This window comes from Sciurus vulgaris (genome assembly GCF_902686455.1).
Source record: "Sciurus vulgaris genome assembly, chromosome: 8".
NCBI classification, from domain to species: Eukaryota; Metazoa; Chordata; class Mammalia; order Rodentia; family Sciuridae; genus Sciurus; species Sciurus vulgaris.
The window spans coordinates 48,303,139-48,321,270 of NC_136468.1; the positions used below are offsets into that span (position 1 = coordinate 48,303,139).

Consider the following 18,132-nt stretch of genomic DNA (forward strand, 5'->3'; position numbering starts at 1 on the left):
CATTTCTTTCATGGTGACTGAGATTTGGACCTTTTATTTGTAGTAGTGTAGATCATTAGATTTCCTCTTCTGAAAAATTCCAATTTTTCCATTGAGTTTTACCTGTCTCTCTTGTCCTGATAATTTTCAAAGTTTCTCAGCATATTGTAGACATTGGTTTTGTCATTTATAATGCAGGCAATTTATCACATACCTATTTAATTTTGTTTGATGTAATTACCTTTAAAAGCTAAAAATTCTAGATAATTAAATTGGTCGATCTTTTCTAACTTCTGGTTTCCTTTTTGGGTTAAGGACATCTTCCCACAAGCCTACCTGATAAATGGAATCTTATAAAATTTTTCAAACATCATTATCTTTTAAAATTGAATCTATGAAGAGTTTTTATATATGATATAATGAAGGCATCTAACTTTATATTCTTCCAGATAGATGCTCAGTTGTGCCAGAACAGTTTATAAAATATGCTATTACCTGTAAGATGTGTAAGCATACTAAATATTGCTTCATACAAACATCTTTCTTTAGATTTTCTATTTTGTTCCACCAATCAATTGTTATATAAACACAATTGGTTCTCATTATAGAAGCTTTAACATTATGTTCTGATATTTGGTAAATTAAGTCCTTCATATTTTTTCCTACTTCTCTTACATCTATAATTTCTCATATAAAATTTAATATTGTCTTATACAATCCCCTCTAGCAACTCAACATTGTTGGCAGTTCTATTTGAACTACACTAAATTTATATCTTAATTTATGGACATGCATTTAAACTGAGTTTTCCCAACCAAGAACATAGTATAACATTTAATTATCTTAAATCTAATGTTTTTCAAAAAGAGTTTATTATTTTCTATAGATAAATTCTATTTCTTTATAATGAATTTAATTACTATTTTAATGTTTGGGTGCCATTATAAATAAAATATTTTTCCCATTTCTAAGTTTTTACTGTGAATATAGAAGAAAACACTATTAATTTTTATAGGTATCTTGAATCTGACCTTCTCCTTCACAAATTATCTTACCAATTCTACTATCTTTAAAATAGAATCAATTTGGTTTCCAAGATGGACATGGATATTGTTATGCATTGTGTAAGTATTCCACAAAAGCCCATGTGTTGCAGCTTTGGGCTTCAGCTTGGAGTTATAAAACTTTAAGAAGTGGGGCCTCGTGGAAGGAAGGAAGCCCACTGGTGGTATGCCCTTGATGGAATACTGTAACTCCATCCCCTTCTATTTTTTTACTGCATTGCAGCCATGAGGTGAGCAACTCCCTCCATCACTTATTCCCTCCATAACGTACTGACTCACTCAGGCCCAAAAGCAATGGTACTGACCATGGCCAAAACCATGAGCCAAAAATAAAACTGTTCTTCTTTTAAGGTTTATGATCTCAGGAATTGTGTTATAGCAACAGAAAGCTAACACAGATATGGATATGGATATATCAGCAAAAGAAGATGCTTTTCATTACCTACTTTCTATTTTTTATACCAATCATTTCATGCAAAGGACATTTGTAATTTGTCTCCCAGTTTTAACTGAAATATTTATAGTGTTTCCTCCATTTAAAAATATAATTCTTTATGAATTATACTTTGTATAATATTTCATCATGTACTAGTTTACAGAGTATTTAATTTCAAATGGCTAAATATTATCAAATATCTTTTCATTTGACTATAGACTTTTTCCTTTCAATTTTATGTGGATAAATTTCCTAACAATGAACTACCTTATAACCTCAGACTTAAAACCCTACTTGGTCTTAATGCATTTTTCTCTTTAAATATTTCTGTATTTAGTATTTTATTTCACTTAGAATTTTAAAATATATATTTACAATGAGTTGTACTACAGCCATTTTTGTAACATTTTTTGTAGCATTATTAGGTTTTTAATTTTTTTTTAAATTTTTAGTTGTAGATAGACACACTACCTTTATTTTATTTATTTATTTTTATGTGGTGCTGAGGATCGAACCCAGTGCCTCACACCTTCCACGCAAGTGCTCTACCACTGAGCCACAACCCCAGCCCAGCATTATTAGTTTTTAGTGTTATATGTTATTATTATTATTTTTCCCCCTTTCAGCCCTCTTTATTTTTTGAGACAGGGTATTACTATGCTGAATTGCTGAGACTGGCCTTGAACTTGTGATCCTCCTGCCTTAGCCTGTTGAGTCACTGGGATTACAGGCTTCTACCACCATGCCTGGCTCCATGTATCCTTGACAGAGAGTTTTCATTTTTAATGGTATAAAATAGTCTAACATAGGTTTGTAGATTCTTTAAACTCATCTGGTTCTGATGAGTTTTTAAATATTTTATCTGTGGTCATCATTCTAATTTCTTCTATGGTAATTTGTCTGACCTGAATTGATTTTAGTAACTCCTATTTTGCTAGGAAGTAATAAATTACTTTTAGGTGTTCATCATTTTTTGTCAAAGAAATTTAGTGATAAAGTATATCAGTCCTTCACAATCCTGAATGAAGAATAATATTAAAAGCAAACATACAGAAATTATAAATTAGGAATGCAAAGCAATACATATAATGTTGCTCAGTCAGGATTGTGAGGGGTTGATATATTTTGTGGATCTATTCAATTAAAAAATTGTTATTTGTTTATATTATCCTCCTCTTTTTCTAAAATTTTATTTACTTTTTCTGATTTATTAAGGCAATTATTTTTTCTTATACTTTTTCTTAAAGTTACAGATACAACTTTTATTCTGAGTAAGGTTTTCATTGTGTGTTACAGGTTTGTTTGTTTTACATAATCCTTTTCACGACGGTTTGGAACAATAATTCTAATTTTTTCTTTGATCAAACATCTACCTCGGAATTCATTTTATAATTTCTAAATTCTCATAATATTAAAGAGGTTTTAATTTTTTTAAGGGAAGAGAGTTTTTTTTCTTTTTGAAGATAGCTTTAAATTGAGTTAATTATATTAATCCAATCAATCTCTTTATCTTTGTTTTCTGTCTACAGATCTCTCTAGTTCTGAAAGAAATGTTTTAAACTCTCCAATAATTATATTTCATTTGGTTACCTTCTATTTTAACATTTAGTTGAAATACAGCATACAAGAGCTTATGAAAACATTTATCTACAAAACATTATGTTTGAGGAACAAAAATTAGGAAACAGCCACTTATTAACAAATATACAGAATGGTACCAAAACCCCAAGAACCACCTGTGTCCTTCCCTGACATTGTAATTCTTCTCTTATTCCTAAATATGTTAATCATTTCTCCTTTTCAAAATACTTTAAAAAAACACTTGTGCATCCATCCCTAAATAATATGCTGTTCAATTTTTCCTAGTTTTGAAAATTAAATAAATGGAATTATAATTGCATGGCTTCTTCTTTGAATTGCTTTTTTATTTTTCCCACAACTTCATGTTTGCAAAAGTCACACATACTGCCACATGTGAACTGTGTGGTTCATTTTTTTCCCTGCTAAATATGCTACAATTTATAGGCAATTTCTACCACTGATGAACATTTGAATTGTTCTCATTTTTAGCATTTATTACAATACAAAGCACACAGTCAATTCTAGCTGTTATAATGCTTTCCACAATTTTAAATCTATGAAAAAATATAAGCATCACTCTTTAATTTACTTTAACCCCAAATGAAAGTGTCTTAATAGGAATAATCAGTCATGCACAGTGTGATGACTAGAGCTCTCACTCACATTTTCTTCACCTGCACAATTCTGTGTTTAATATTTACATAGTTTTCACCTCTATTTTTCCTCACCTTTGCTATTTTGAGCAAGTTTCTTTTCCTCCCTACTAATTGGGAAGTGAATTACTCAGCTCAAGTATGCAGTGGATGTATTCTTTAAATCCTTATAGGTCAGCACATTTCGTTCTTCCACCAGAACAGGCAACTGCTCTCTGGGATGAGCAGGGGATTCCATCATCCTTCTTATTCTCAGTGGCCTATGAAATTATATCTCCATCTCCCTGCTCCTATGGTTGTAAATAAATATGATATTAATCTAATCATCTTGTCCATCAGATACCTTTGCTGGTTATTTGGAGTTTTTAAGCCTGAAATTTTATAATATTTTAATGTTATCTTTGAACACTAAGATTTTTCCAGCCTATGCCTAAATATGGGATCAGTTCAGGTTTTTGGTTTTGTCTGTCTTCTCATTCACAACTAAATAAGTCCCTTCTAACAGGAAGTTCAAGTCTTTTTTTCTTTTTTCTATCTTTTAGTCCAAAAAAAGTTTTTTCTAGTCCTAGACAAGTTTCTAATATTATTATTTGTATCTCCTCCTCCATTGTCTTTTCTCCTTCTGTTGCCTATAATTGACATGTTGGTGCTCCTTCATGATTTTTCTTGGATATTGACTGTCATTTGAGAATTAGTTTGGGACATCTCTTACACTTGATTTGCTAGATCACCAATTTGAATCTCAACTGTAGCCATCCTTTTCAATTTCTCTGTGAAGTTTTTTTTTTGAAAATCAAGGAATTTGTTGTTATAATTTGCTTACGAATGTCTTTTCAAATGAAAATCCTGGAGTGATGTTTCTTTCCTTTTTGTTATTCAAGTTATCATCTATTTGTTCTTTTTTTTCCAAAGCCTTGACAGATTTGTTAATTTAATGTTCACTGGGTGACAGTTCAATTTCTGGGTGCCCATCTTATATGATGATAAATTCAGCAGTCTCAGGTCCAAAACAGCAGGGAAGCTGTCCTTCCAGGGAGAGAAATCAGGATGAAGCCCCGTTGTTCTTTCTCCTTGTTCCCCTCAAAGACAGAGAAGTTATATAACCTTACTATTTAAATCTTCCTGAATCCTACTGCCTTCAATCCAAAATGTCGATAATCTTCCAAAGGCAATTTCCATACCTACCACATTCTTAGTCTAACCATAACTACTCTCCCTTCACCAGAAAATAGCACCCCCCCCACACTCTCACTTATATTAGCTCTCAGTGAGCTCTCTCCAGCACCAGCTCTTTCCATGAATATGGACAAAGCCCTAGGCCTCACTCATACCTCACCCCATCTTAAATACCACCCAAAACAGCTTGAGAGGATGGGTTTCAGTTGGCAATAGGAAGTAGGGAGTTTTTAGATCCATCGACTACCAGAATCCATATCAACGATTTTTGAAATTTAATAAAGAGATCTTCTCTGAGAATTAAAACTTTATCCAATCCTTAGAAAAAGGCTACACTTTGGAAAAACAATTCTGTATTATTAGCACAGCCACAGGATGATGATGTGAACATTGTAGCACTCATGTACCTTTCTCTAGTTCCACTGGGAAAAGTTCCAGCTTCTCTACACGCTTTTCAAGTTCATACTCAGCAGACGCGGCCACGGGGTCAACTTCATCATTTCGCCTGTCATAGTCTTCATTGGAGTATGTGTTAAAAACCTGTAGCAAAAGACCAAAACCAAAATGTTAATACAGAAAAGACAGCTTTCTAGATTAAAAAAAAAAAAAAAAAAAAAAAAAAAGGCTAGATAAAACTGTGTAATTTTAAAAGAAAACAGTGTGGTGAATTTCTTCTAAACAACTTTTTGTTTTTAAAATCAATTGAGATATTAGGAAAAGGAAAACTAAATCAGAATAAAAATAACTTACTAATTTAAAAAACTTACTAATTTTATCTATTTTAATAATTTCCAAGTCAATAGTCACTAGATAATACATTATTTGAAAAGCAATATGCATCACTTTTCATATAATCAGAATATACCACCTGACTGCAATATACTGCTATAAACCAAGGTAAAACACACTGAAGCAATCTCAGCAATTACCTACCCCTACACCTTTTTTATGGAATGACCTCTACTAGCCATAGGGGTGTACATCATCAATACTATGAAATCACTGAACCTGCTTTTCATCCTATACTGTCTTGGATTGTGTTAAACTGCTCTTATCTGGCAGCTCTCATTTTATTTGTACATAGATTTAAATTAAAATTTCATAGGACCTTTCAAAAGATTGCTTAAAAGCTATAGAATAAATAAGATATTGACAGATTTTTTTACATAAATCATTCAAAAGAGAACTAAATGTGGTCTTCAGAAATTGCCATAAGAGATGGGACTGCTCTTATTTCAGTTGAAGTATTTCTTTTTATTTGAAAAGAAACTGGAGTGGTTATCAAATCATTCTCTCAATACACTGAAGTATATTTAAAAGAAATATTTAGCCACGCATGGTGGCGCACACCTGAAAACCCAGCAGCTTGGGAGGCTGAGGCAGGAAGATCAAGAGTTCAAAGCCAGGCTTAGCAACTTAGTGAGGCCCTAAAAAACCTAGTGAGATCCTGTCTCTAAATAAAATACAAAAAAGGTCTGGGAATATGACTCAGTGATTGAGTGCCCCTGGATTCACTCCCCAGTACCAAATACATACATACATACATACATACATACATATATACATACATATATACACATATACAAAAATAAATAATATGTAAGTCATTAAGGGCAATCAATATATATAATAAAAACTGACATTTTCAATTAAATTCAACAATTATTAAGCATCTAAACTGTGCCTGGAAAAGCTTCATGAGTATCCCTCAAAATCTGAAAATCTATGAGTGAATAGTTCTTCTAAAGAACATATTAAAACTTCAAAGAAAATATGCTGCTCGTGGTGGTACCCGCATGTAATTCTAGTAGCTCGGAAGGCTGAGGCAGGAGGATAGCAAGTTCAATGCCAGCTTCGGTAACTTGGTAAGGCCTTAAGCAACTTAGGGAGACCTTGTCTCAAAATAAAAAGCAAAAAGGGCTGGGGATATGACCCAGTGGTTACGCATCCCTGGATTCAATCCCCAGTAACAAGATTAATTAATTAATTAATTCATTTTTAAAAGGTTGGGATTGTGGCTCAGTGGTTAAGTTTCCCTGGGTTCAGTCTTTGACACAAAAATATCTATAATGAAAATGCAAAATAAAAAGTCAGAGATGAAAGAAATCATGCCTATAGCCACCAAAGTTGGTCAGTCCAGCTTTATGTGTATAACTGGAAAACTAGCAATTCTTGTATTTTCTATGTGGTAACCTATAAACCAATAGTACATATTACCTATAGAGAAGCAGCTATAGTGTACTTCTTAATGGTATATATTTTCTTAAAATCATGTCCTTGGAGGGTTTGTATCTGAGTAGATCCTGTTTTTCTCACTGACTTTCAACATGATTTCATCACCTTGGATCCTTGATGTACAAAATTTGTTTACCCATAGTAAATGTTATTGCATCAAAATGCACATCTCTGTACTACAGTTTATATTTTATTTATCTCATCAGAAAAATATGCTTCCTACTCCCCTTCCATATACTGTTAGTCTTACAACTTTCCTTTACCCTTTTTTACCTTTCACTTTCCTTATAATTTTTGGTAATCATATTCAAATTTATTCATTTAACAAAAATTTACAGAATACCAATTCTATCCTTCTGCTAGTCAATGGTGAAGGCACAGTCTCAATCACCTCCCAGTTTATAAGGAACACAGAAATAAAAATAAGCAATTATAGTACAATGTGATAACTGTTTTAACAGAAGAATATACCAAGTAATTTTTTGTCTTAGAAAAGAAGCTCATGGAGGGGTGGATATTTGATCTGAATCATATAGAACAGAAAGGGATTTGCATATTCAAATGTAGACGAGAAGCAACGTGAATTTCAAAAAAGAAATAAACAGATAGAAGGTATTTTGGGAAAACACTAAGAGTTGAATGGACCACAATACAACATATCCAGCAAAGTAAACTTCAACTGTACACACCATTATGTTTTAAATTAAATATGAGGTGTTCCCCAAAAGCTCTTGTGGAAGACAATGCAAGAATGTTTGGGGGTAAAATGGTTAGGTTATGAAAGCCTTAACCTAATCAGTGCATTAATCCACTGATCGGAATTAACTAGGTGGAATCTGTAGACATGCAGGGTACAGCTGGAGGAGCTAAGTCACTTGGGGTGTGCCTTTTGGATATATTGCCACTAGTGAGAGGAGCTCTCTCTGTTTCCTAATGTCCTGTCCTGAGCTGTTTTCCTCTGTCACACCCTTCTGCCGTGATGTTCTGCCTCACCTGAGGCCCAGAGCCGTGCAGGTGGCTGTCAGTGTACTGAGACCTCTGATACCCTAAGCTGAAACTAACTTTTCCTTCTCTAAAGTTGTTCATGGACACAGCAACAATGCAAAAACTGACCCAAACACCCATGCACATACAGACATACACAAAAAAAGCATCTCTGACTCTGGGTCTTACAAGTACAAGAAATCAGTGGCATGAATAACTGGAAATTACTTCGTTAATGTTTGCTACTCATCTACTTTAGCTAATAGTCCAAATACAGGACTGCAATACAAGAGTTTAAATGAGAACACCGGAGTAAATAAGTGTGTAAGTGTGTGTGTGTGTGTGTGTGTGTGTGTGTGTGTGAGAGAGAGAGAGAGAGAGAGAGAGAGAGAGAGAGATTGTGTGCGAGAGAGAAAAGTGCTTTAAATAAATTAACACCTTCCTAATGTTTTTTCAGAATCCTAAACATTGTTACCAAAATGTTCTCTTCAGGCTGATTTATCAAGTTCATTTATGAATATCCTGAAATTAAATTGAATAAAATACTATAAAACTCCATATTGGAAAATGATAACTGTTGAGGCATCAAGCAAGATTATATCAACATTCCATTCTGTTGAAAAGAAATAACCTAAGATACCTTTCTATCTTTAGCTTGCTTATGTGGGCATGTGAAAAAAGAAGCCATAAATAATTAAAAAAGAAAAATCAGAAATTTAATATTTTCAGATAACACTATTATTTACTTGGAAGATCTTAGAAATTTAACAAAAACGTTATTAAAACTAGTAATAGTTCAGTAAGGCAATGTTCATTTTTAAAAGTCAATATATTAAAAAATGAATAACTCAAAAAATAAACCATAAAATACTCTGTATTTACTAGCTATAACTATACAAGGATTTTCTTCTAAATAAAAATTAACTGAGAACACAAGAATCTCTGAATAAGTATTATGCTATATTATTCCTAAATTAAAAATTTTAATATTGTAAAGATATCCATGCACCCAAATCTCTGTAAATGTCAGTCTACACCAATTTATTTTATGAATTGAGGGCAATCAAAATTTAAAACCCATCCATACTTTTTAGGGAAACTAATAAGCTATTTGAAAATGAACAGTAAGGATGGAAACAAGCCCTACTGGGTATCAAAATATACAATAAAACTGCATTAATTAAGGCAATATAGTTTTGGCCCTAGGGTAGATTTATTTTTATCCACTATTCTGTTTCACTTTTTTTTTTTTCTCTTCAAATTAGTTGCAGTGGTCTATTTAATAAACAGTATGGAAAGAATTAGATATCCATCTGAAAAATATTCCTATTTTGTATCATAAACAAAAATTGAATTCAGATGAGCTAAGAATAAAACTGTACTCATCTGTCCCTCAGTATCAGTATGGGGAGGGTCAGTTCAAAGATCTCTCACTACCCATAGATACAAAATCTGCAGATAGTGAAGCCCCTTACGTAAAACTGCATGCTTGCATATAAACCACACACATATACTCTACTCCTATATTCTGAATCACCTCTAGATTAATTATAATAACCAACACAATATAAATAATATATAAAAAGTTGTTATAGTGTATTCTTTAGATAACAATGGTAAGGAAAATGGTCTGTACATGTTCCATGTAGGCACATTTTTTCTTTCCAAATATTTTCCATATATAGTTCTTTGAATTTATAGATACAGAACCCATAGACAGAGAGAATGCTATAAGAAAAATGGGGCAAGGTTCCATATACTAGAGAAAAATTCACAGTACTAGAAGTCCAAAAGGAAATGAATAAACTGATTAAAACTCAAGTCAGCGCTAAGGGATCAGAGGTTTAGCTGAGTGGCAGGGCCCTCACCTAGCATGCATGAGACCCTAGATTTAATTCCCAGCACTGCAAAAAAATAATAATAATAAAAATTAATGCTAAAAACTTTTAGGCAGCAAAATATAAGGACAATATAAAAAAGTCACAAATTAGGAGAGAACATCAGTATATAAAGAACTTTCTCAACTCAAAGAATTTTGCAGGTATAAGTAGGAAAAGGAAATTAACTACAAATTCAACAAAGATATACTAATGCCTAATAAATGACACAATGATGCTCAACTTCATTAAATATTAAGCCAATGTAAATTAAAGTAAGGAGATATTTACTCCGTATTCATCCATAAGAATGGTTTTTAAAAACACTGCAATATCCAGTGTTTGCGGGGATATAGGAAAAGAGATTTTAGCCACAGACCAAAAAAGCATAATTTGAAAATAGTAACCAATATTTTAAATGTAAACGCCTTTGAATTAATGTTGCCTCTAAGTATTTAGAAAAATACCTGCAAATATATAAAGATATATGTACAAGAAAGTTCATGGTAGCACTACTTTTAACAGCCCAGAGTGGACAATTACCTAAATTTCCACCAATAGAGAAAATGGCTTGCTAAATTATAACACGTAAATCGGGATTAGTGATGCGCACCTATAATCCCAGTTACTTGGGAAGCTGAGGCAGCAGGATGACAAATTTGAAGCCAGACTCAACAACTTAGCAAAACCCTATATCAAATTAAAAAAAAAAAAATTAAAGGGTAGGGGATGTAACTCAGTGGTAGAATACCCTTGGTTCAATTCCCAGTACAGAAATAAATAAATAAACAAACAAACAAATATACACACACATACACAAATATGTAAGTCTATGCAAGACTAAAGAGATCTCTAATGACATGACTTACTCTATAATATAAACATTAAACCAAAAGAGCACATTGCAAATGAAGGTATTTCCAATTTTTATGATCCCCTCACAATTGGTATGAAACAAATTTAAGGCTAATTTAAAGTCTTCTCAATTTCCTAGCTCAAAATCAACTTGGTTTTTGCCACATCATAAAGTCAAGTCTTATCTTCCTTACATACAAAATAACTATTATTATAATAATATTTACCCTATAAAATAGTTGTAAAAATGAAATGGGATAATTCATATAATTGTGTTTGCTTCAATATGGGAGAGGAAAAATTCCCCAAGGTAATAACGATAATATTTCCCCAGACACTTACATTCACTTGCTCTTTTACAAATGGGTTTTGAATATTTCATCTACTATGCTTCTTAATGCCCTTTAAACAAAAGTCTGCCTTAACTAATTTTATATTATAATGTAGACTGGCCTGCCAAAATCCCAACCTTTGTTGAGAACAATGCACTACCATTGCACAATGGCTCACTGCTTGCCTTGCTTTCTGTTCTCCTGGGTCAGGAAGAACCTCAGAGGTGAGAGGAAGTTTCACATGGATAAATACCTTCCCTTTCATCTATATTGTCTTGGTTTTGTTCAATTTTGAAATTGTATAGTATTTATATTTATATTTATATTACCTTAGCTGCTCTGCAATAATATAGATAATTAATCAAATGATAATCACAGCCTCATCATGGTATTACTAGCACAAAAAAATTCTCAAGGCCAACAGCATCCTGGGCCCCAATAATTAATGCCATCAAGATACATATATTTTTAGTTCAGTCACCTTCATGTTGTTCCTGTGTTATTTCACTAAGAAAAGCAAACAAAAGGATGTTTAAATTTAAGACTTCTTGTTTCAGAGCCAAAAAGTGATATTCTGTTCTTGATCAAAGCAAACAAAACAAGACCTCATCTACTGCTCTGCAGTAGAGTCGGGCTTTCCAGCGTAACAAGTTTGCAATCATATTTAGCAAGGATATTTCTAAGACAGCAACCCACGGCTATGAAAAACAAATAGAACAAAAATTAGCTTATTATAAGTTTTCAAATACAATCATCTTATTTACATTTGTGGTAGTCTGAACTGCAACACTTTTTCAAAAAGACAGCGATACATTTTCAACAATAAGAAAAAATCACTTCCTTTCCTTCCTTATGACACATTTTCTTTAATCAATACATGTCAAAATAAAGTCCACATACTCTGTAAATACTGACTGGAAGGAATCTCCCACAATGCTTCCACAAGCTCTCAGTTCCGGCAGTAGTCTGGGTTCCGCTTAATCTTCCTGACACATCAAAGATGGAAAACGTCCCAGGTTCTAGCACGCTGAGTTTCAGATGCTGGCTTGGCCCAGTCTACTCCTGGAGATAAGCCAAGCATTCACATGCTCCCACAAATGGACACGCTCATCACAAGCTTCCCAGGCAGAACCCTAACTCACCTGCACATAATTTTCATTGCTCTTCTCAAGATACTCTAAACTGAAACCAACAGTAAATCTGAGAAGACAGTCCACATTTTCAAGTTTTTAAAACAAATTTGGCCATAAACCACTACTGGGAAAGGAGGATCTTAATAGTCATGGAGCAATGTATAATATCAAATTTCTCTTTCCCCCAGAACTAAGGCTTGCTCACTGATTTATATCGTAAAACTGCATAGTTTCTTGATGCCTATGCTATATATTAGGTTCCTGCAGCAAAACGAAGCAAGTCAAACTGGAGTTTGTATTTATCAGGTATTCTGCATTCACTGGTAGTCTCCAAAGATGGTAAATAGGTGAGAGTTTTAGTCTCCTCCTCCATATTCTTATAGCATGTTACAATGAAAGAAAAACTCAAACTATGACTTGGAAGGTTGAGGCAGGAGTTCAAGTTCAAGGTCAGCCTCAGTGATTTAGTGAGGTCCTATGCAACTTGGTGAGAACATGTCTTAAAATATAAAATAAAAAATAAAAAAGGGATGGAGGTGTAGCTCAGTGGTAAAGCAAGGAGGGAAGGAAACATAAAAGAACTGATAGCTCTATCTAATAAATTCAGTAAGTCCCAGACTTTTATCCTTAAGTTACTCTGAAGAGTAGCTTATATGAAAGTCGTACACAAAACAGCTGCAAAATATCTACTGTAGGTTATATCTAACCTTCTAAATGCACTGGGCAACAGAAGCCTACATTCCAGAATGCAGGATCATGGGGAGGACTACAGTTAGGTTTTGCTCCAAATGTGGTAACTTACTGGCCTTGCCTGACTCAGAGACCATTTAAATAAAATATTTATAAAAATATTAATTCACATATCTTCAACATCATTCATTTCGCCAATCATTTGTATCACACCTAAATCAATAAACTGTCTTGTGGAGATTTAAAATACCTATCTCTTGAATGTAGACTTCTAATTAGGGTCTTTCAAATACATGAGTGTGGACTCATGACTGGGCTACCAGAAATGCTAACTAAAGGCTCCTAAAACAAAATTATACCCATGGATTATTTTGTGTGTGCTGGAGCAATTTGAAATATGACAACATAAAACAAAAATTATCTTTAATTCTTTATCAACTAATCCAATAAGTGAGGCAGGAAAAGGGTAAAGAGTGTGTCTATTTTTCATATTTTTACATGAAAAGCATGAGGTTCAAAAGACAATATACATGGCTGAATATGAGGATAACTAACAAAGTCTATAAATGCACAAATCATTCCACTAAACATGAGCCTAGTGTGGATTATGAAAGAACAGGAAGTGAAAAAAAATGCACACTACATAACAGGAGTTGGAGCACATGCCAGTTCGAAAGGCAGTATAAAAATGTTTGTATTGTGTCAGGGTTCTCCAGAGAAAAAAGACCAACAGGATGTAGGTAGATATATTTATTTTATATATACAACATATTTTTATTTCATTCATGTTAAAATGGATTTATTCTAAGAGACTGGCTCACATGACTGAGAGGCCAGCAAGTCCAAACTCTGCAGGACAGGCCACAGGCTGGAGAACTCATAAGAGCTGACACTGACCCTTGAATTCAAAGGCAATTGGTTGGAAGAATTCCTTTTCTTTCCGTGGAGGTCAGACTTCTACAAACATCTTCAACTGATCTGATGAGTCCCACCCACATTATGAAGGGTCATCTGCCTTAGCCTACTGATTTATAAGCTAATCTCATCTAAAAAATACCTTCATAGAAACATCCAGAATCAACAACATTGGCAAACTTGGCATAGCAAAGTTGACACCTAAAATAAGCCATCACAGAGACCTTCAAACATAATATTCTCTAGCTACAAAACCTGAATGTCTCAGCATTTAACCAGGATGGTCAGAGGAATATACTTCCCTAAAGAAGTGTGTAGAAATAAAACCACAGGTTTATATCTAATATTTATTTAGATTCTCCTGACAGATTAAAGTATTTTACATGGATAACATCATTATCTCCATGGTTAAACATGTAGGCAAGAAAAGAAGAAGCCATCCTAGTTGCAACTGCTGCAGCAGAGAAGGATGCTGAGGGGAGCCTGCACGTGGCAGGCTGACAAATAACCGTGGGCAGAAAGCACTTGGCCACGTGCACTGAGAACATGGAGAACTCGCAGCTCGTACATTTAAGGAGACAGCCTCTGATATTAGGCCTGCTGGGGTCCAAATTCTTCACACTGCATATTGCTTTGCTGTGCAATCTGGAAAGAATGTATAGTAGAAATGGAGCCTGTCTAAGGACTAACTACAATGAATACAAAGAGCCCTCCTTCAACTTACAATGGACAGGTAGCATGAGTGAGAATACACACGTTAGAAGATACTGGGTAATTATTAGTACAGTATAAATGAGTCTATCTTAATCAGTCTATCATCTAAAAGAAACAATTGCTCACTATTACTAGAGATCTAACCTTGGTTAAAAAAACATAACTAGGCTCAAGAACTGAATGTGACCACCAGAAACCTTTCACCTCATTTTAAGTGAAAATAGTGATAAGTCTCAAAAGCACTAATGACAAGTAGGAACCCTACTACCTGTTTGTATGGAACATAAGTGAAGCCATATTGATGTTTTGCAGTGAAGTGATGTTTTGAAGTGACTAAGTAAAATATAAAAAGGTAAATAAGAGTAAAAAACCAAAACATGTAAGGCGCACGGCGATAAGATACCTGTGACGTCAGAGAGTGACTAGTGTGATATGAGTGAAATGTTTACAGACTCGTTTTGCAGTTTGTTTTGAAGGAAAACCATAAGATTCTAATGTAAAACTAAGAAAAATATTTACCTAAATGTTTTGACACTTGTTGACGTGACTAAGGCATTAGGCCACAACTTGTAATAGGATAAAAGGCCTGGGACGCGAGAGCTCAGAGAGAACGCAGGACACCGACAACCCATTGCGTTGGACATTCTGGGGCACAGCACCGACGCTAGCTTTCTCCCCAGCCTCCCGACCAGGACCTACGTGTGTGAACTGCAATCAATAAAATTCTCCTGTGTTGAGATCCATCCGTGAGTCACTTGTTCTTATTCACGTCTTCCAGCAGCCACTGGAGCTATAGGCACTAAGCTGCTCGGGACACTGTTCCTATGCTAAATCTGCCATTTCTAAGAGCCCAGTTCCAGAGGATCTTAGGAAAGGGACTAAATACAGTCTCCCATTCTAGAGTCCTAGGTCTGTAGCCCAGCTTCTCCTTACACGAGACTATAACACTGAACATGCCTTCCAGAAGACCTATCTGCCACATTATTTCTTGCATTTATACAATTCAAAGAGGGACAGTTTTCAGAACAAGTTAAAGGGTACAGAAAGAGTAAGTAAAATGGTTTTCAGAAGTATGTATTGGAAGTTTGTGTGCTGGCACCTCTGGCAGAGCTTGGGGAATCTGTAAACAGTGTTAAGAGCAGTATAGCCAATAATGATACCTTTCTTCTCAGTACCTACATGAAGTGGGCACAGTTTTCAAACCTACACACTGATGTCCCAAAGGATTTGACCAGACCTATGATAACCGTATCTGATTAAATGGACACATTAAATGAATGCCTGTCAATTATACTAAAAGGCCACAAAAAGGCTGTACTGAACAGTTATGAATATTTTGCTCTGCTTGCTGTTAAAGAACTTGATATCTCTACTAAAGTACATGAACCTCAAAGGAAAACACAGTGATTTACTCTTCTCAAATCAGTGCATATTTTCAAGAAGTAGAGTTCAGTATGAAATGAGAACACTTTACAGATGTTTAGAGTTAGAACATCTAACTGGATGCACAGCAGATGTCTACTTGGAATATATTCAGCAAAACTTACCTGAAGGAGTTGCCATGGAAGTAACAAAAAACACAGAACAGTTCCCAGAACACATCAAGGAGCCAATATGGGAAACAGTACCAGAGGAAAAAGAAAAAAGCAAGTCATAAAGCCTCAGGGAACCGCTTGTGCCTGGATTTGAAAGGAGAGTAGGCCAGATGTGTATGTTTGAATGGAGTGCCTGCAACTGAGATGATCTGGAGTCCTGCTCACTGCTCTGTTGAATCCTCTTGCCCAGTTCAGTTAAGAACAGAGAATGGAACCATAATGACAGACTGAAATGGGAGCAAAAGAACCATTTTATCTATTCTTTTTATACATGTCATTGTATTAAAAAACGTGAATAGCAAGGCATGATGTAGTTGAGACAGGAGGATCACAAGTTCGAAGTCAGCCACATTAACTTGTGAGACCCTGTCTCAAAATAAGAAAAGGGCTGGATATGTGACTCAGTGGTAGAGATCCCTGAATTCAATCTCCAGTACTGTAAAATACTGTAAAAAATATAACAACAACAACAACAAAAAGAATAAGTATGTAGTGGAGATATTGAGGGGGAAAAGTTATGCTAAGTCTTCTTAATTCATATCTTGATAATAGTCTTCTTTTATTAATTAAGATGCAGTAAATAATCTTGAAATATATTCATGGAAAGCATAATCAAGAATATATTTTTGTATTGTCACTGGCACTGACCATCTAATACTTGTAAATAATTAATAACCAAATATAGAGGATATAAACTCCTTAAATTTAGAACAGCTATGGCTGACTATGGAAAATCATATACATATACGTGTGTTATAAATGGGGATGTATATATTATATGTATTAAATCTCATGTATCAAATAATATTCAAAATAACTGGAGTTTTATTAAGCTCATATAGATAGTAATTATCAATGAAATAAAAAACTGGAAGATCCTATATCTCTTGCTTTTAACAAAATAGAGCTCAAGGATAATACTATTTATCTATAAATACATGTTGTTAAAGTACTTCAACAGTTTTATAAATATGCTCTTGAAAAAATAGTTGACGTGGCCGGGTGCAGTGGCGCATGCCTGTAAGCCAGCACCTTGGGAGGCTGAGGCAGGAGAATAGTGAATTCAAAGCCAGCCTCAGCAAAAGCAAGGCACTAAAAGCAACTCGGTGAGATTCTGTCTCTAAATAAAATACAAAATAGGGCTGGGGATGTGGCTCAGTGGCCGAGTGTCCCTGAGTTCAATTCCCAGTACACCACCCACCCCCCAAAATATTAGATGCTACTAAAGTAATTAGTTTTAAAATCCCTTCACAAATAAAGTCAGGTCACTCCAACTTTGGACAAATTCTAAGATAATCAAGACAAAATTAGTGAGTTTTTTCCAGTAAACAGTTTTCAGGGAGAACTAGGAGATTACACTGATATTCACATTTTCCTTGGTGTTTTCCAAATTATTATAAACAATTAAATATATCCATGAGAAATTAACAATGTTCTCTTTCAGTTCAGCCAGACATTGAGTTTAAATCTGAGACATATGCTTTATAAACTGACAAGTGGTAGCCAGCATGAAATAAATTGATGGCCTCGGTCCAGCTCCCACTGGACAGGTGTCCTCATCACAGAAAATTTTGACTAATTAGCCCAACTGGCACCTTTTGGGATGGGGGTGGGATTTTTCTAGGGGAAATAACTGATTTCTCACAGAAGTGAGTATTCTCATTCAGAAGCATCAGAGTGAGTTAATGAGTCAGTTTCTGCTCTAGCATTTGTCTTAGCAGTTGGTACTTCGCTTCTTCTTCCACTACAAGTGCAAGTGCTGTGTTTCCAAAGGCCCATGGAGGGAGATCATTCTGGATTGTCTGAACAGGAAAACAGATGGAGAGCAGTACTACAGTGTGTGTGTAGGTCAAAGGCAGGAAAGGCGTGTCAGCTGTATCAAAGAGTGTTTGAGAGCATCTCTTGAGCACAGG

At 34.4% G+C, this 18,132-nt stretch overlaps 1 protein-coding gene and 1 pseudogene across 13 annotated transcripts in view; one reads left to right on the plus strand and one right to left on the minus strand.

Annotated features, from left to right (window-relative positions):
* The window catches only part of PPP1R9A (protein phosphatase 1 regulatory subunit 9A), a 355,775-nt gene that overhangs the window by 142,721 nt on the left and 194,922 nt on the right, over positions 1-18,132 (minus strand). For all 12 annotated transcript variants that reach the window (XR_013765931.1, XM_079152241.1, XM_079152237.1 and 9 more), the window contains one exon: positions 5,297-5,429. Coding sequence is in view for 11 of the 12 variants with exons in the window: in XM_079152241.1 (XP_079008367.1) it covers positions 5,297-5,429 (133 nt within the window). In the remaining variant the exon portion in view is untranslated. The remainder of the gene's footprint in view (positions 1-5,296; positions 5,430-18,132) is intronic.
* LOC306667297 (small ribosomal subunit protein uS10m-like) lies at positions 15,452-16,641 on the plus strand (annotated as a pseudogene). Its single transcript has one exon. The product of its transcript is annotated as a small ribosomal subunit protein uS10m-like (transcript).